At 51.7% G+C, this 19,688-nt stretch overlaps 1 protein-coding gene across 7 annotated transcripts in view; it reads left to right on the plus strand.

Annotated features, from left to right (window-relative positions):
* BAHCC1 (BAH domain and coiled-coil containing 1) overlaps positions 1-19,688 on the plus strand; it is a 118,072-nt gene that overhangs the window by 73,200 nt on the left and 25,184 nt on the right. For 4 of the 7 annotated variants that reach the window (XM_079965314.1, XM_079965317.1, XM_079965313.1 and 1 more), the window contains exons 4-14: positions 3,838-3,960; positions 4,549-6,243; positions 7,953-8,058; positions 8,520-8,624; positions 9,242-9,450; positions 10,563-10,721; positions 10,914-11,125; positions 12,549-12,864; positions 14,260-14,952; positions 18,486-18,688; positions 19,489-19,625. In XM_079965314.1, coding sequence (XP_079821440.1) covers positions 3,838-3,960; positions 4,549-6,243; positions 7,953-8,058; positions 8,520-8,624; positions 9,242-9,450; positions 10,563-10,721; positions 10,914-11,125; positions 12,549-12,864; positions 14,260-14,952; positions 18,486-18,688; positions 19,489-19,625 — 3,958 coding nt within the window. The remainder of the gene's footprint in view (positions 1-3,837; positions 3,961-4,548; positions 6,244-7,952; positions 8,059-8,519; positions 8,625-9,241; positions 9,451-10,562; positions 10,722-10,913; positions 11,126-12,548; positions 12,865-14,259; positions 14,953-18,485; positions 18,689-19,488; positions 19,626-19,688) is intronic. The other 3 variants (XM_079965315.1, XM_079965318.1, XM_079965319.1) reach the window with 3 other exon arrangements.

The raw sequence follows: 19,688 nt of genomic DNA on the forward strand, positions 1-19,688 counted from the left end.
CTCAACATTGCTTGAAACTCTTGCTGCCTAGTTGTAACTCCCTAAATGAGAGTTGGGGAACCTGCCACCACCTCAAGATGTTGCTGGACTCCAGCTCCCTTCATCCCCAGCCAGCATGGTCATTGGTCAGGGATGATGGGAGCTACACTGAAACAACATCTGGTGGTCCAAAGGTCCCTCATCCCTTGTTTAAACTGTCCTGTCATGGAAGCCCAGAGGTGGGGCCTTCCCCTTGTATATATGCTGGCAGGGTGTTGGAGAGGAAGAGGGATAAGTAAGCAGGAGGGAACAATGGGGTTGTTTGCATTTTCTCCTCACTAGTGAGCTAACATTTTCCTTCTTTTTAGCTGCAGGAATTCCCCTAAGATTTCCCAACTGGCCCCTACTCCCTTCCGTTTTTTTGTTTTAATTGAAAAAAGGAGGAGGAACTTGGAAAATACTTTTAAGAATGAACTTGCTGCAGTGGGGTTCCCAGCTTTGCTGCCCCTCACTCCCACCAAACCACCCCTTATCCTGGCCCCCAAATTCCCAGCCAATGCTCCCAGTCTCCCTCTCGAGATATTCTGTCCTTCCAGCCTTATCTTGTGGGTGGAAGAAAAGAAAAAAATGTCCCGTTTTTGTGTTTCATGTGTGACCCACAGCCCTCCCCGGGGGGGGGGGAGAGAACCAGTCTCCCCCGTTCCCCAGCCGTCTCTGCTCCCAAACCACAGGTCTTCCTTGAACCCCCTCCCTCCCTCCCTCCCTGCCTTGGTCCCATTCCTGGCCGCCCCAGCCGTGCTGCGATGATGCTCGTCCCAACTCTAGCTACCCTAATTCTTCGCAGTGTGCTTCCTTCGCTTCTCCCTCTGTGTCTCCTGCGGTGACTCGCTCTCGCTGAGCCCTTCCCCCAACATCCTCCCCTCCGTGCGAGATGCAGAAAGTTCAAGTGTGAGCGGCAAGGTGCTGCTGGCACGGTGCCCTGGCAGCCAGCCCGACTGCTAGTTTGAACGGCTGCCAGCTGGCTTCCGGCATGCTGGGGCTGCTGGGAGGGGGGGGGTCGGGGTGCAGGCAATGCTCTCGGCATCATGCTGACGGGCGGCCTGTCCGGGGGTGTGTGTGTGTAGATGGGGGTGGGGCAGCGGGGCTGAAAGTGCTGGTGTGTGGCTGACTGGGGAGATTAACTTGGGCAGACAGAGAGAGAGAGAGAGAGGAATAAAGAGAGAGTTGGCTGCCTCTTCCTCCTAGAGAAGAGTCAAACAGACAATGGCGACGCTCAGACAAGGGTGCAGGTTAGGGTGGGAGCCGTTGGTGGCTTGGCCTGACATGCTGCACGTAGCGATTGCCACCACTCAGATCCTAGCCCTGGGAAGCTGTGAGTCACCAGCGAAAGGAGCGTGGAAAAACTTTTCCTTGGGACTAGGCTGTGTACAGTGTCTGAGGAGATGTCTGTTGGGATTATTTGGACTAGCTCTCATTATTATTAGTCATCTCTATAAATTGAAGGCATATATATATATATATATATATATATATATATATATATATATATAATGGGACGCAGGTGGCGCTGTGGATTAAAGCCTCAGCGCCTAGGGCTTGCCGATCGAAAGGTCGGCGGTTCGAATCCCTGCGGCGGGGTGCGCTCCCGCTGCTCGGTCCCAGCGCCTGCCAACCTAGCAGTTCGAAAGCACCCCCGGGTGCAAGTAGATAAATAGGGACCGCTTACCAGCGGGAAGGTAAACGGCGTTTCCGTGTGCGGCTCTGGCTCTGGCTCTGGCCAGAGCAGCGATGTCACGCTGGCCACGTGACCCGGAAGTGTCTCCGGACAGCGCTGGCCCCTGGCCTCTTAAGTGAGATGGGCGCACAACCCCAGAGTCTGTCAAGACTGGCCCGTACGGGCAGGGGTACCTTTACCTTTACCTTTTATATATATATACACGTATATGTGCTCTTAGTAATGCAAAGTCTTTTCCATTCTAATTTTCAGGACGACAACCTCATACCTATTAATATAGTTCAACATACTAGAAAGAAAGAAAGAAAGTGAAATACTGTCTAGCTCAGTGTTTCCCAAAACTCGGGTCACCAGCAGTTTTTGAACTACAATTCCTATCATCCCTGACCACCAGCCCTGCTAGCTCGGGGTGATGGGAGTTGTAGTCCGGAAACAGCTGGAGACCGAAGTTTGGGAAAAGCTGGTCTAGCTGAATGCACACATCTTATCCCCCCTCCCCCAAATTAAAAAAGTACATGGCATTTTACTTTTTAAGTGGTACTTTTAGTTTTCTTCCCTCCGAGCAAACAAAAACTTTGTTCTTGTGTTCGCCAGTTTAATCCTACCAATATTAAACACCCATCTTTTTGGTCAATCCTTCAAATTGGTTTCCTTACTCTGAATTGTAGCAAGAGGCAGTTTCAGTTTCTGAAGTGCTTATAGTAGCAAGCATTCCTGTATTCTCCCCCAAATCTCTAGTTTGGTTTTAGTTTTCCCTTTTTTTAAAAAAATGCACATTGCTGTTCCATCTCACAATATTAGTGAGATGTGTCACCCCTGATTGCTCTCATTTTACTAAGGAGGGAGCTGAGGTTAAGTTGCACAGAGTTGAGGTATTTATCTAAAGTCACTGCAGATGAAGTCTCTGGAGAAGCCAGGAATTGGGCCCACGTACCCCTGAGCGTTAACATCCAAAACCCAGAGCTAGCGTTCGTCAAGGCTGCAACAGGCAGTTCACCTTGGTGCCCATCAAAACGCTTGGCTCTCCCCTGCCTTCCCTCCCAAGTAAAATCCTTAGCTGCAGCATTTGACACCTTGACCCAGACACAGACTGGCAGGAAGCCAGGAGGATACAATCCTAGTAAAGGTTGTAAAGTCAGTGACTGTGTTTATTTCATGCCTCTCTGGTAACTGCTGCACAGGAATGGATTCAGGTGCATATGGTAGCTCCAGGTTCTTTAAGATCTGGGCTATTCAAGTTAATATTTGAAGAAGTTTCTAGCCTGCAGAGAGACCCCATCAGTGTGGGCCTGAGAGCATGTATTTTCAATCCCTTCAGCAGCTCCGCATTTGCCCCAGACGGCATATTCACTTATTCATTGCCTGGCCCCACCGGCACATTTCCTCCTCTACCAATCCCATTTATCCATTCTCTCTATCGATTCTCAAAGCATTATTATTATTATTATTATTATTATTAATTGATTGATTGGTAAAGCTGAAATAAATTATTGCAAATAAACATAGAGGTGCTTGATTTCCATAATTAGTCACCCTGGTGCAGAACTTGATTTATTTATTCCTACTGTATTTATTTAAGCACAGGAACATGCCCCAGCCTTGTGAAGAGGCAAGCGGAGGTTTTTTGCCCCCCCCCCCAACTGCACATAATTGTGGGACTAATATTCGAGACATCCGTGCTAAATTTTATGAAGAATCCAGTGATTCATCAGGATTTTCTTGTGCTCATGCTATAGGGTGTTTTTATTCCCCCAAACAGCCTTTGTTTCATGTGATCCCCCTTCCCAAAGAGTCCCGTGGGAGCTTCTTCTGCCCAACCTAGCACCAGAGGAGTTTTCTGCTGTGGTACCAACAATTTCGGACTACCTTTCTATTCACCTCTTGCTGTTTGAAAGCCAGATATTTCCCAACACTGAGCACTGGGTGTTTATTTGGACTGCCATAATAAAAATCTGTCTTAACAAATGTTTTGAATATCTTTCCCCACCCACCACCGGCAGTCTACTTTTGATATTTATGGTACATAGAGACAGATCAGACTTAAGGAGCCAAGCCAGGGACTTGACTACATGACCGCTGTGTTGTGAAGCCAGCATTTCATTCCTCGCTGCCTCTTGTTTTAGCTCCAGGTTACCCGAGGTTCTCCGGGAGCTTAGCATCCACTTTTCTTCCCATGAGCCACTTGGATCACCATGGAAACAGCAACGTCCTGTATGGCCAGCACCGTTTCTATGAAAGCCAGAAAGGCAAGTGTTGAGTCATGGTTGGGATTGCAGGGAAACGTGCAGATACGCCCTTCTAAAGGGGTAGAAGAACCACTACGAAGTCCGGCGCCTTATCAAGGGCACAGATTTGGGAGGCAGTTGCACAGAGAGGGAAGGGAATAAGGAGTTGGTTTCTCTGTGACTGAAGGGCATCTGAGGCCAATGCCACCATCCCAGCACAACATCTTTAGTCTCTGCCTTGCAAGTGGCACAATTCCTAAAAGAGAGCTATTGCAGCATGCAAGCAGGAGAGGCTAGAACCTCTAGACTTGCTTGGGCAACAAGGCATGGGGATATTATTATTATTATTATTATTATTATTATTATTATTATTATTATTATACCACCCTATACCTGCAGGTCTTAGGACGGTTCACAACATAAAACCACAATATGCAAAATACACAATAAAAATAAAAAGAAGAACCCAATAAAACCCTCCGCTCCCCAACATTTTAAAAGGGCATTGGATGTCAATCAATATTTATAGGGGAGGAAGAGATGGGGTGTTTGCCTGGGGCATTATTTCTCGAAGGAGACGCTTCCTAACCACTTTCCCTCTTTCTCCAGACAATTTCTACCTGCGGAACCTACCGGCTCAGCCCACCCTACTGTCAGCCAATCACAACTTCCCCAGCATTGCCCGGGCCGCACCAGGGCACCCCATTGGCTCCTGCAGCCGGGACCGGGAGGCAGGCCACGGGCAAAAGTGCCACAAGGACTACGAGCGCTTTGTGCTGTCCAAGGGGGACAAAGGGGCCAAGGGCGAGGGGAAGGACCGGCTGGCCGAGGAGGAGGCGGCCAAGGAGCGGCACAAGCTGGGGATGCCCATGACGCCTGAGGCCAACTGCAAGGAAGGGGCTCCCCAGCGGGGCTCCTGCGACAACCGCCCCAAGCACCTGCCCTCCTGCCTGCTGAGCTCCAAGGTGCTGAACGGCGACTCGGGCAAAGCCGTGCTGCCCAGCTGCGGCGGGGGCATCCTGCCACGCCACGCGGGAGCCCAGAGCCGCTGTGCAAAGGACCTCGGCCACCACGAGCCCCCCCAGTCCTACAGCGAGTGCCTGGAGCGGCGTCAGATGCTGCACCACTCGGTTTCCTACACTGTCCCGTCAAGCCTGCCCACCGGGGCCCCGGCCTTGAGCACGACCACGGGCAGTTTCCCCTGCCTGCAGCTCCACTCCAGCCCTGACGGGATGTGCCCCCTGCAGGATAAGGTCGGCCGGGAGCTGCGGATCAGCGGAGCCACCTTTGTGCCTTCCGTAGGCCACTTGACTGACAAGAGCCGCTCCTTCCAGGTGCCCTCTGAGCCCTGCGAGGGGAAGGAGCGCCCCCACGACATGGGCCCTGAGCACCCACCCCCTTACGGGAACCACCCTTTCTCTCACCTCAAGGTGGAGGGCAAAGCTGAGCGGCGGCTGGACTGGCCGCAGAATTCCAACGCGGCCCGCCTCAAAGGCCTGGAGTACCTGAACAGCACGGGCTCTGACGGCCATTTTGGCAGCTTAACCCACCAGCCTAAAGGCGGGCACTTTGAGATGGTGCCCCCTCAGGACTGCGCGCGGCCTAGCCCTCAGGAGACGCTGTGCAAACTCAGCCAGTCCTGCTGCACTTTAGACAAGGCCCCCAAGGAGCCCCCGACGCCCGGCACCCAGAAAGTGGCCCGCATCCGCCACCAGCAGCACTTGCAGACGGAGATGGAGCAGGCCGGGGCACACGCGGAGTCCAAGCGCAAGTCCATGGAGCTCGGCTCTCTGGGCTACAACGGACCGCACCTGCCGCCGTGGCCGGTGCAGGGCCAGGGCCCTCCTCCTTTGCCCATGGTGGAGGAGAGGAAAAGCTCCTACCTGGACCCTTTCAGCAGCAGCCTCCAGCAGGCCGCGCTCATGACTCAGGGCTCGGTGCTCACCCAGGAAATGCAGGCGCCGCCCGACGACGTGTCGGCCATGAAGAACCTGCTGAAGTACAGCAACCAAGCACTTATCGTGGGGCAGAAAGCTCCTTTCGTGGGACTAGGCAGCCTCAAGGGCAGCTGCGCCCACCAGGACGGGGGCAAGTTCCTGGGCGCCAAGGGCCAGCAGGAAATGGAGCGCCCGGACTGCGCCCGCAGCAGGGAACACGAGCTGGGACACGGGGACGGCGAGGTGCGCCAGCCTCCCGTGGGCATCGCCGTAGCTGTGGCTCGCCAGAAGGATACGCTTAGCCGGCCTGAACCGGCCTACGGCTCCAGCTCCAGTCGGCAGAACAGGGCTGCCATGGGGCTCAAAGGTAAGATGGGGGCAACTACAACAAAGTCCTTGTTTGGGGGACAGAGCCATTGGCCCTTCCCCAACATCACGCTGCCCCTGACGTCTACAGACTTGCATTGCGGGTGCCTACATGCACATAACCACTAAACTAGGGCTCCCCAGACTTTTGGTGTTGATGGGCACATTTGCAAACTGTGGTCAGCAATGCTCACATGCCCATGTGTGCAACCACAGCCCAGCAAACACCACATACTGTTCTTTGGGTCTCAGTAGAATGCTTCTTTTAAACCTATTTTCATTGGGGAGGGGGGCCCTGTGGGTGCACATGCTCCCGCAGGCAGCACCTTGGCACCCCCTTCTCCAGGCAGTTGGGGGATCCTGAGCAGTCGGGAATGCACACCCATTCAGTTCCCTGGTATAGACAACTGCACTCCCCAGCGTGTAGGCCCTACATGGATCTGGGTCGGTTAACTGGGATAGATGCAACGCCATTGGCTTCCCACCGTGCTCCATTCCCGGACTTGCCACACACACTCCTATTCCTGATTTGGCTGCTAAGTTCTTGGAATTCATTGTCTAGCCATCTGCGTTTGATTTATCTCAAACACAGGATTTTCTGATAAGCCGTCTAGTGAGATTCCTATCTGTTTAATTTTTACATTCGGTCTATAACGCAGCCGCAACCGGAACTGAAACGTTAGCAGCTACGCTTTTGTTACTAGAAGTCTTTGGTTAAGTTTCGAGGCGTAGGGCAGCGTAGGGACACAATTTGGTACGCCAGATTTTTATTGAAGGAAAACTGATTTTGAAGTTTTTCCGTGGCCTGATTGAAGGCATTTATCCAAACTGAGATCCCGTATAGCAGGGTAGCTGCTCTCAATGTATGGGTGTCCAGGGGCAGGACTAGGGAGCTGCCGCCCCTTCCACATGAAGAGCCCCTTTAACATAGAAAGGGAAGGGGCTTCAGCCTATAGGCTTCTGCAGGATTTAACTTCCTTCCGCAGGGCCTGTAAGACAGAGCTATTCCGCCTGGCTTTCAATTTGAATTTAGCCTGATCTTTTATTCCCCTTCCTTCCCTCCCCCTCCCCTTTTTATGAAGATTACCCGCTCTGGGATCCCACAACTAATTCTCCCCTGGTCTCTTCGCTGGCCCAAATAGGACAAACTTAGCCAGCTAGCCCTGGTGATCATCTAATGTTTATTGGATGGATTTCCCTCCCTAAATTGATTTTTGAATCATGAATGTATTGTTGTTCACGTTTTATACTGTATTTTATGCTGTTTTTTGTTGCATCAATTAAGTGTTTTAAATTCGTTGTTAGACGCCCTGAGCCCAGTTTTCTGAACTGGGAAGGGCGGCGTATAAATAAAAAATTATTATTATTATTAACCAGACCATGGCCTTGCCCTCCCTCCTATCCGTGAACTCTCATTCCAGACTTGCAGCCCCTGATGCTTGAGCTGCAAGCTCACTCTTATAATTCCATGCTGAGTTCTTCAAGAGGGGCCTGTGCCCCATCCCTTATTCTTTAAGTTCTAACCCCACCCTGGAGTGGGAGATGGAATGCAGAAGTGATGTGCTCCTGTGACCTTCCTTTCTCCTGCCTCCTGCTCCTTCGCTTCCTGCCCCTGCTCGTGTCGCCAGGAGAAAAGATGCCAGCCCTTGGGGAAGTCCTGCCAGAAGGTGATAGCTAATCTTGCCTTTTCCGTTCTTCTTTTCCTGCAAGCTGGCGCGGCGCGGCCTGTGCATGTCATTGACCTGGATGCCGAAGAGGAACGGAGCCGGCTGTGTGAGGAGCGCCTGGGGCTTGCTGGGAGAGATCTCTTGATCCAGTAAGGGCGATTTATAGCACTTTATGGTTAGGCTGGAGAGGCTTTCAGAAGGCCCACCTGCATCTTGAAAGCACAGTTGTTGCTGGCTGCCTTACATCTGAGGGCTGGAACTATCAACTTTGTATTGATCTCTAAGCCACTCTGGGCTGGCACCAGGCTTGAGTGGGTCCTGTTAGTAGTAGGCCCTTACCTTGTACCAACATGGGCTCCTGTCTGGGCCAAATGTTGCCAGCTCCCCTTCAGAGTCCCTGTTGCTGCTGCTCCTGGCACTTTCCCTTACCTCCTCCCAGCAGATGTCTTTATTGGTAGCGGTGCATATTACGCTTCCCGGGAGTGAGAGGCGAGCACTGGCTTGGCGTTCTTCTGTGGCGGTGGCTGCCACATTGCATTTCCCAAAATGCAGTGCCTGCTGCCAAGCATTGCATCTTGGGAAATAAATCATGGTGGTCTCTCTTCCACAGAATGAAACAGAGCCAGTGCTTGCCTCCTGTAACAAGCAGAACTGTCTGCCACCATCAAATAACAAAACAAGCACCACTCCCAATAAACAGGGAGAAGGCAGTGAGGTGAGTTACGGAAATTGCAACAGCAAGTATAATACGATCTCAACACATTTCTGATGTTGGCGGGCACTTCTGAGCCCCTGGGTCCTCAGCAGCTGCCTGATTGCGGCGATCTCTGTCACCGGCCATGGGTCCCTTTTGGGAGCGAAAAATTGGTTTAAATATGTATGGTATCTACCATCAGTTGGTATCAAAGGTGGGGAAGGGAGTGCAGTGGGTTTTGCATATAATGCTTTTAATGCTGGACCCATGATGAGCCTGTTCATGTGATAGCTGGGCTTCTGGTTACTCCAGGTGCCTGACCTTTAGACCTGGAGGCCACAGAATGACCATTACAGGAAACCCCCCGGTCATTTGCGTGTATTCAACATGTGCACGACTGCACACGCATTGCACCAAATCTGAAAGGGTCCCGAAAATGTCACAAAAGGGGAAGAACAGGGTGTTTGCGGGCTTTTTCAGTTGTATTGCAGAACAAAACTCCCATACAAATTTGGAGAGTGGGGCATTGCCTGTACATTACATGATAGCCCACATTGTGTAGTCCCTTTACAGGCCTGGACGATCCTGACCTGTTGTAGCTGACCTGCCTTTGTCCCGTCTGATTTTTGATGTAACAGGGATAACAAGGACCTGGTGGAATTTGCCCGCATCCATCCGTCCAGCAGCTGCCCTGGAGACCTTACACCCCACCTGATGATTGCGGGCAGTTCCTCGTTGCAGGCCAGCCAGTTGGGAGGAGACCCAGCAGCCCATACCCACCCGGCTCATACCCACTGGTTGCCCCGGACACGCAGCCCTTCTCTTTGGATGGGTGGACACTCGTACGGTCAGTATTGCTGGGTGTCAACGTTCTACCTAGAACCCTTGCCTAGGCCATGCCGACAGCAGCTCCTCTCCTCAGCCAGTGTGCTGTAGTGGTTAAGACTTGTAATCTGGTGAACCGGGTTCGCGTCTCCGCTCCTCCACATGCAGCTGCTGGGTGACCTTGGGCCAGTCACACTCCTCTGAAGTCTGTCAGCCTCACTCACCTCACAGAGTGTTTGTTGTGGGGGAGGAAGGGAAAGGAGAATGTTAGCCGCTTTGAGACTCCTTCGGGTAGTGATAAAGTGGAATATCAAATCCAAACTCCTCTTCTCCTTCTCCTTCTCCTTCTTATTCTTCCTTATCTCTGGTCCATTTCTGATCTCACTTCACACCTGATCTACAGCTTTCTACTCTCTTCTCCTGGCAGTTTCAGTTTCCTTCTGTGCTTTCCTGCTGCCCCATCCCTTGGCGTTGCTTTTAGTCTCTGGATTGCTACTGTCTCGTTATTTGCGACCCCCTGTTCTGCCTGTTTCCTGCCCGTTTTTTAAACTGGTTATTGCGTAAGCCTCACCGTAACCTCTAGCCCTAATTGCTGCCGAGAGCCTAAGGCAGCCCTTGGTGAGTGACATTTAGGACCACTTCATATGCTTAAAAAATTCTTGCCTCAAGAAAGAGTCATCTGTACATGCAGCAAAAACACCTGCGTATACATACAATTTTCCATATAGAATTTTATGCGGGCAAAACTAGATTATTGCCTGTCCTATGACTCAACCCTCAGAGGTATTGCAGGCCTGGGAGACTGCCTTCCCGGGGGTCACAGCTGATAGGTAGAGATAGGTGGAGGGGATTCTCCTAGATCTCGTAAGGACTGTGTGATACATGGTGATCTTCCTAAGTGGATATTATCTGCGTGGTACGTACATGACCTGCTCCCTGCCTCTTGCGGTGGATTTTCATTTGTCTGCATATGCACGAGAAGCCGAATGCTTCTTGGCCTACCCTGAGGGAACCGTGAAAAAGCAAAGCCTCACTTTGCTCTGATACAATCTCTTTCCCTAGGGAAGATGTGGCTGCTGGGAGGGTGTGTTGAGTGGGCTGGGCTTTCTATGTCAAGTGCATTCTTCTCTCTAGGCATCGGGCACCCTGCTCTTCATCAAAACCTGCCTCCCGGCTTCCCAGCTTCTATGCCCAGTGCCATGCAGCCAGTCTTCCCCCTGTCACAGGAACCACCTGCTCAGCTAGTAATCCTGCCTTCTGAGCCTCCAGCCCATGGGGCGCCCCATACCCTGGGTAAGTAGCAGCCAGGCACTAATTGGCTGGCACATTCCACCACCGCTGCTGGATAGTAGCTGGGATGGGGTATACGGGAGCTGCCCCTCTGATCAGAGGAGATGGGTGCGGCTCTCTAATTCAGGGATCAGGGAGGCACCTCCATACTCTCTGGCTTTGTTTACCTCTCTGATTAATCTCCCTGTCTCTCAGCAGCTGAGGTGATGGATCAGGCATCAATTTGGCCACCCATGTATCCCAGCCGGGGGCCTGGCTCTCACCTGCAGCACACAGGGCAACTCCCTGTCTATTCCCGCTCCCAATTCCTGCGTCAGCAAGAACTCTATGCCCTGCAGCAGCAACAGCAGCAGCAACAGCAGCGTGCAGCACAGGCACTGGAAGTGCAGCGGCACACACACAGCCAGGTAGGTGTGCGAAGTGAGGCCATCATCACGGTAACCCCTCTCGGTACCCATCAGGCTTCTCTTGTTGGGCGGCTAGAAAGGATCTGCTTACTGCGGAAGGAACCTCCTCCCTCTGGGGAATATGGGTAATCTGAGGTTGGGGGGGGGGACCAAGGAATCATCAAATATTCTCTCTGCATGAAAGTCTGGGCCACCCATGCAGCCGCTTTGCAAAAGCTCAGCCCTTACGGTCCAGGCTGGCACACATTAACACATGAAGCAAATGCATTGCAGAAAGGTGACTGTGCAGCTACAGATGACTCACCCACTAAGTAACCCACCATGCTTCAAGGGAAAGGAAATGTGTGCACACACACACACACACACACACACAGAGAGAGAGAGAGAGAGTTCTCCAGCCAATCTGATCTGATGAGAAATCCCTCACTGGCTCAAAATACGGTGCTTGGCCAGATTCTGAGTGAGTGTAAGAATTTATCTCCTGAGTCATCTCAAAGAAAGCTCTATTGGCTGCAGAGCTATGGTCGTCAACATCCTGCTTCTCACTGCATGGTGGTGATAGACACCAGTATCCTATGTGGAAGAACAGCACTCTTCCTTAGGGTGACGATTAGGGCTTGTGTGTGTGTGTGTGTGTGTGTGTGTGTGTGTGTGTGTGTGTGTTGTGATTCTGAGCAAGCACCGCAAAAAGCAAATAATAATTATGTTTGGCCCGAGGATCAACCTTCTCTGAAGCTCAGCTCCCCAAATATAGTTGCAAAGATGTGCTTGGAAAAGTGTGGGATTGATGCCTGGAGACATCTTGGAAATCAGAGGGGTGTGGCTGGATGAAAAACCCCAACAGTCAAGAGGATGGGGTTTCTGCCCCCTGCATAGGTTATTGCCTCCTGCTGCCTCAACTAGTAGAAGCTGAAGATATTAAGATAGATAAAATGATCCCTGTTTCCATAACTTCATCTAGGTTGCAGTATTTTGCTTTTTGCTGGTGCGGAATCTGAGTTGCTTTGGCTCGGGATCCTGATTTATTTACTTGGAAGCACGCACAGCTCACATCTGCTAGAGTGGCACAGAGCACTAAAATAGGAAACCCAAAATAACCTTCATCGGAAGTGTATCCAGGTTTTCCTTGAACCCATTGTTCCCGACTGAGAAGGGGACACAGTCAAGATAAACGGCCACTGATTCAACCTGAGTATAGGATCAGGACTGGGGTGAGGAACCAGAGTTGGTGGGCTGATAAGGACGTATCAACAGGAAGTGATGTGGAACCAGACGTGTTTAGGATTGCAAAGCACTGGGGACAAATGCAAGTCTTAAGCTGCATATACTGACTGTATTGTCGTTGGGTCAATTGCCATTTTGTGACGTTGGTTGCGTGGGGTTCAGGCACTCGCTGACCCGTCCACCTCTCTCCTCCTTGTAGCGGAAGCCTGAAGAGCCGCCCCCTGAGCTGGAGATGCCAGGCCCCGAGAAGCCACTCAAACCATCCCACAAAGCTGTTGCCTTAAACGCTCCCCCGAAGGGCCTGTCGCCAGCAGCTGCCTGCTCAGCCAAGCTCTCCCCGTGTTGCCACCCGCCCAAATGCCCTGCCCCCTGCACTTTACCTGTCTGCCCTGCTGTGGTGCCACGCTCACCTGCTGTCAGTCCGGTGCCCTCGCAGAGCTCCACTGGCCCTGAGGCCGAGGACAAGCAGCCTGAAGGGAGGCCAGCCCAGGACTATCCCAAATCACTGGAACCAGGTAGGGATTCATGGCAGGCTATGCATGGAAGGGGGAGCCGGGAAGAGACACGGTATACTTGTGCACTGCTTGCACCCAATATCAATCATACTAGCCCATGGCACGGACTCCCTCTCCCTGTAGTAAGTGTCTTGATCTGTGCCCTGCTAGGCATAGGCAATAGCATGTAGTTCAGAGTGCAGTTATTTTACGCAGGCTTTAGCCAACACATTCAAAGTTTTCAATCATTGTTGTGCAGAAAGGTTTGGAAAGGGTGCACTTAAAGACCCAGGAACCGGATGGACTTCTAGAACAGGGTTTCCCAAACTTGGGTCTCCAGCTGGGTTTTTTTTTGGGGGGGGGGACTACAATTCCCATCATCCCTGACCACTGGTGCTGCTAGTTAGGGATGATGGGAGTTGTGGTCCAAAAACAGCTGGAGACCCAAGTTTGGGAAACAATCAGTGAGGGATTTTCCACTGTTCAGGATTGGAACCTGATCAGCCCCTCTTGGTCCCTGTTCATGCTTACCCCCCTCTCTCCCCTTTCCTACAGGCATGGTACCACAAAAGTCTGAATGCCATTCTTCCTAGGTAATTTGTAGAAAGTTCAATGCTGCCAGAAAATAAATAAACAGCAAGGGAGTACGTGTCATTAGCATAACCTATTGCAGTCTCGGAAGTTGTTAGAATGGACCAGTCTTCTGTTAGGAAGGGTGCAGGATATGAGGTCAGGCTCATCTGAATTATCTTGATAGATAGATAGATAGATAGATAGATAGATAGATAGATAGATAATTTATTACGGTCGGAGACCAGCTTATAAAACACACTTGGGGGTACAATCCCAGAGGGAAAACAAACATTTAAAACCATGTACAACAATAAATTTAAAATTTATAAATGTGATAAGCGTATAGACACCTAAAACTTTAAGATAAGCTACCGCAGAGAGATGACCCAGAGTCACCCATGGAACCGAGTTTGGGGATTTTCTTAACAAACTAGTTTGGGTCGGGGGATGGTCTGCGCCTACAGATCTGTACACAGAATCTGGCGACCATCCGGGTCGTCTTAGGATCTTTCCTAACAGGAAAAGGTCAGTTTTTTGCTTTTCCGGGAGCTTAGCGAGCCTCACCAGCAGGGGATCAATGGTCTCACTACATGCATCTTCATAAAAGGGACATTTAAAAAACAAGTGCTCTGGGCTCCCTATCTCCCCCAATGAACAGGCGCAGAGTCTCTGAGCATATTGGATTTTTTTAAAGGATCCTTCCAGGAGCGGCAAGGGCAGAGCCGAGCTTTGAGTTATCTTGAGTTTTGGTTTGGAGAGTCCCAAGCTGACCCTGTGCCCCCTGCTTTTGTGTGTGTACCATAGCTTATCCTGGTGCTCTTTCCTTGTTCTTTCTTCCTCTAGATCTTCCCCCTGGTTACTCCTACCCTGTGGCTGGCCTGGGCTATGCATCACCTTTACCCTTGGACCCAGCTGATCCTGACACTATGCAAACGGTTTCCACGGCAGCTGAGCCCGAACAGTCACGCACCTTCCCACCGGAGCAGGAGCCACAATGCGAGTCGGAAGCTCGCCCATCCAGTGGGGCTGGGGACCCCGAAGTAGATTCCTCCCACCCTCACCCTCCCCACCTCATTGTGCACCCCCAGAGGCCGAGCTCCACAGAACTGGCCAAGGAGACGCCGTGTTGCCCCCTGCTGGTCGGGGACAGCCCAGACGGCTTGGACTCTGCCCCGAAGGAATGCCAGGAGGAGCCTAGGCCGGAAGCTGCTGTTCCAGGGCCTTCGCCGGAGGTGATGGCTGTGGAGGACAGCCCGGCCGCAGCACTAGAAGATGAATGCCAGGAAGACGAGAGTGATGCCAGCTCGCCAGATGACCTGTCGACGCATGCCGAGGTGCAGGTGGCCCCGTGCGGCCTGGACACCCTCATTGCTGCCAGCATCGATCTGGGCGAGCTCCCAGCCTTGGAATCGCCACCTCCTGCAGATTCCCTTCCCCTGCCCTCACCATGCAGCTCAGGGATTCCTGGCATTGCCCTGCTCAGTGAGCTGGCAGAACTGGAACTCCGTCGCCAGCAGTGCGATACTGCCGCCCATGGTAAGGAAGGCAGGGGCTATCTTTTCTCTCCCTCTCCCTCTTGCCACTGTTTTGTCCCTTCCCTCTCACGGAGGCCAGGGACCAGCAAGCAAGCAAGGGGACTGGGAAGAGGATTCTGTATTTGTCTGGGTGACTTGCCCACTCATTTTGTTCATGGTAGCTAAGCACTGCTTGCTTCTTTGGTTCAGGAGGGCAGCCTGCCAAGAGTCAGAGACGGGGCTAAATTTCCATTGTTGTTAGAGGAATGAGAAACTTCTTTCCTATACGCCAGGGATGGGGAACCAGTGGCCCTGCAGATGTTGCCATCACTCCTGACCATTGGCCTTCTTGGCTGGAGCTGATGGGAACTGGAGTCTGTCAACATCTGGAGGGTCAGTTCCCCGCCCTATGCTTGCTAAGCACAGCCCTGCCTCCTGCCCGGACAGCAAGGAGTTGACCGCCACTCCTCTGCGTGTTGTAGGAGCTTAAGATGTGAAGGAATGATGACAGCCCACTGGAGACTGAAAGGTTGTTCATGATGGGAACATTATCTTGGGACTGGAACCAGATTTTTTTCCCAGACCTTGGTCTTGTCAAGTTTGTACCTTTGAGACTGTAGAATTTGCATCCGTGCCAAGGCCTGCTCCCTTGATATCTTCCATTAGCTCTCCAGTGTTGGCACTGAACGATTAAGCAGCCGAAGGGCAAATGCACATCACTCTCATGTGCGATCTCCCATTGAACTGCTCAAACAGCCTGTCCACAACTGTAGCCTTTCAGCGTTCTCCCCTAGCTTGCTAGCAGGGCCCCCATTATTTTCCCCACATTGCTTCCGCACCAGGCATACTGCTGGTTAAGAAAGTTTCTCTGCTTCTTCCTGTCTTACACAACTCCGTGAGAGCCATGCCGGAAGCTACCTGCTGCTCACCTCCCCATCCCCACAGGAATATTTGTTTAATCAATATATAGATAAGTTTCCTCTAGATCAGGGTTTCCCAAACTTGGGTCTCCAGTTGTTGTTGGACTACAACTCCCATCATCCCTAGCTAGCAGAACCAGTGGTCAGGGATGATGAGAATTGTAGTCCAACAACAACTGGAGACCCAAGTTTGGGAAACCTGCTCTAGATAGAGAACCTCTAAGCAGTTCATGAAGTAAAAGCCACAAAACCACAAAGCTAAAAAAACAAAAACAAAACATACTGCGGCTATCACAATAAAAATGTAGAGTCAAAATACGAAGCCATGTAATCGAACCATTCTGACAGTCAGTATCTAGTGAACTAAAAGATGGCACCTGGTTGAAATGGGTGGCGAACAGAACTGCAGGATCCACTTCGATCAGGAGCTTCTGCCTCTCCAGTACTCACCCCACCACTTCCTTTGCATAGATAAGTGGTGCTGTCCCTAAGAACTCTGCAGGGCTCTTCCTAACAGCCCTGTAGGCTTTTGTATATATAAGTTAAAGGATCCCCTCCTGACCTTAAGACCCTCCTCGGGCTTGCAGAACAGTATCTGCACTCGCTCAGATCACCAGTAGAACTGTACCCTATTTTTGGTCCCTCATAGGCCATGATATCCTTATGCAGTGCCTTTGGAGTTACGTGATCTGCCACCCAGGCAGGAAACTTGGCCTGCTCTGGGGATCTGGAAGTTGAGAACCAAGGTGAAAACCCCAGAGTTTGAGCAGCAGTTGCCTTCCTAGGCTTCTGCTCTAGGTGCACTCTTTTATGAAGTACGGACTCTGCATGTCAGGCCTTGAAGCATCCTGGTGGCTAGCTAGGGAAAACGGTGTCTTTTCATAATTGCCGCCATAAAGAAGAGCTAATCGTTAGAGGTTGCTTATTCCTGGCCCGTGGGGAATGGAGTGATTTCCCCCCCTAGAGGCATGGAGTCTGGAGTCCTGCCAAACTGCGGAGTGAAGTCAGGGGTCAGGCAGCACATTGGGGGCTTGCCTAGCCAGCGCTAGGAGCAGCTCAACCTTTGATTTGAGCTCTCGGAAGAGGATATTAACCCCTTGTGAGTCTGGGAGGCAAGAGCCTTTGAGGCAGCTACTCTGTTGCATACAAAAGACAATTTAGGGAGGCTCATTGTCTAGTCTGGACCTTGAATTTGGGCAGTGTAGAGACTTGGGATAGGCCCATTGTTATTATTATGAGGGTCCTTAAAAAATAGGAAAATACCTGTCTTACTCAACTGCATTAACCAGTGAACACCAGTGAGAAAGGGTTGCCTCCATACCACTTAGATGCTTCCTGTTTCAGAATCTCATCGCTCTTGAGAACTTTCTAGTGCTCTTGTTTGGCGGGGTGTTTTTTTAAAAAAAAAATTCAGCAGAATGAAAATAGTGAAAGTCTTGCTTTTTTTAGTCTCTATCACCTTTCCGCTGCCGTTTTCAGCCTCCCGTTTTCCCACCTCCCCAGACGAGGGGGTCTGCACCAGCCCACATATGCAGATGGTTATCACCCCCTGTGGCTAAGCAAAGTCTGCGCTTTTCATCTCTACGGCAAACGGTTACTGCTCACACACCGGAACCGTTCTTTGCCCACAGTGGAACGGAAACCACATACAAGGACTCCCCTGCATGCCTCCTCACACATGTGTGCAGGCGCATTCACAGGCACACATCCTTGTACACAAGCACAAAGCAAATTGATGTACAGCAAAAACCTTATCTGCGACTCTCCGTGTCCCCCCCCCCTTCCTCCATCTGCTCATCATCTCCAGGGACTTTTAAAATTTGTAGTTTGGAACTACGTTACCCTTCCGATCAATCCCCTCTGGGCAAGGTTCTTCCCAAAAGCCTCCTCCCAAGTTTGATGCTATCTGAAGAGGCCCCTCTCCTTCCCCCAAGTTCAGACGGCTCTGGCTCCTGGCTGCTGCCCCCTCGGCTTAAATTGCCTTTTCTCCCCCCCCCCCCGCCCCCCTGAAGTATGTGGCATCCCAATAACTTCCCCTCTGCCTGGATGGATGTGTGGTATGTGCCTGAGATAAACACGACCGTGTGCCTGATGTCTTTGAGTAGCAGGGTATGGAGAGCAGAGCGGGCAGAGGCAAGGCAACCTTTCCAGAGTGAGCATTGTGCCAGGCTAACCTCCTCCCCCCCCCCAAAAAAAAAACACACCAGTGGATGTGTCCGAGAAAGGAACAGAGCCGCAGTTCGCTCGGAAAAACAGGAAGACATGGCCAGTAGTAACAACAAGCCGGCACCCAGTCGCTACCCAAGGTTGCTTTGGGGGCAGAGAGGGGACAATGGTTTCAGGGTGGTGTGCCCCTTTTATGTGCCCGGAAACACCCAATAGAATCATAGAGTTGCCAAGTTGGGAGGTCATGACCCAATGGTCATGCAGTTCAAAGTAGGGATCTCAGCTAAAGCATCCATGACAAATGGCTAACCAACCTCTGCTTACAAACCTCTCCAAGGAAGGAGAGTCCACAACCTCCTGAGGGACCCAAGATCCAAAGACCAAGGTGTATAATATCTTAATGTATGTCTCCTTCCCCTGTGGATGAGAATGGTTTTTCCACCACGGTAACCTTCCCCCCTTTCCACAGTGCTGGATGAAGACCTGGCAGCGTTCAATCTGCAAAGCCTGGCCACTCTCGCTGCCGCCTGGGCCCTGGTTGAGGCAACCGGCCTGGAGAGCAGCCCCCCTGACCTCCTCGACCTGGCAGAAGCTGCTGTGCCCTGCGTGGACCTGCGTCCTCGCATGCGGGCCTCCCGCCGCAAATACATCTGGACCCCTAAGACCAAGCCTGTAAGTATCCTGTGAACCCAGGGCATTTAAAATAGGGGACAGAGAGGATGTGCTTGTTCGTTGATTGCAATCATTTGTGCCCTGCCGTTCGTTTCCTTCCAAGGAAGCTAACAGGTGATGTCAATAAATTAAAAAGCATAAGAAGAGCCTGCTAGAGCAGGCCAGTAGGTCACCTATTCTAGCACCTTGTTCTCATAGCAGCCAGTGGGATGCCTATGGGAAGCCTGAAAGCAGAACGTCAGAGCGGTGGCACACTCTCCACTTGTGACCCCCTGCCTCTGACAGCAGAAGGAGAATAAACAATGTTCCTTCCAGCTGTCCATCATTCCATCCTGGCACAGTTCTGGCCCTGGCTAGAACAAGTCAGAAGTCTGGTGTGTCTCTGAACCACACATGCCCTGTTCCTTTTAAATCTACAGAACTCCTAGCCACTTTATCTGATGAGATCCCCCTCTTCTGCTGCTGAAACCTGTCAGCTGCCATAGGGCCCGTGCTTTTAAAATCCCTGACAATGCAATATTGGTTGTTCCCCACCTTTTTGGCGGGCGGGCCCTTCTTTCTTTCCCTGAAGGCATTCAGCCAAAACCTGACACTGATTGGGGTAGACCACCCAAAGCTCAGCTTTTCCAGCCAGCTGGCCTCCCCTACCCCTTCTTCACCTCTGGAAGTTCTTGGGCCTGCTACTCGAAGGGAAAAGAGAAGGTTAGGAATGAATGGACGACTTGCGCAGAGCATGGTGCACGTGGCGTGGCCTCTTTGTTTTCCCACCCCAGTGAAGGATCCTTTCCCCTCTCCCGCAGGTTTGCCCCCTGAAAGCAGCCATTGAGAACTTGGACACCCAGGAAGTAGAGATGCGGCTGCGGCTGGCGGAACTGCAGCGGCGCTACAAGGAGAAGCAGCGGGAGCTGGCCAAGCTGCAGAGGCGGCACGACCACGAGTGAGTGTCTTTGCCTTTTTTCTGCAGGTTTGCAGGGCAAGGTGCCCCAGAGAATGTGGGTAA

Source organism: Podarcis cretensis (assembly GCF_951804945.1).
Source record: "Podarcis cretensis genome assembly, chromosome: 2".
Classification (NCBI taxonomy): domain Eukaryota; kingdom Metazoa; phylum Chordata; class Lepidosauria; order Squamata; family Lacertidae; genus Podarcis; species Podarcis cretensis.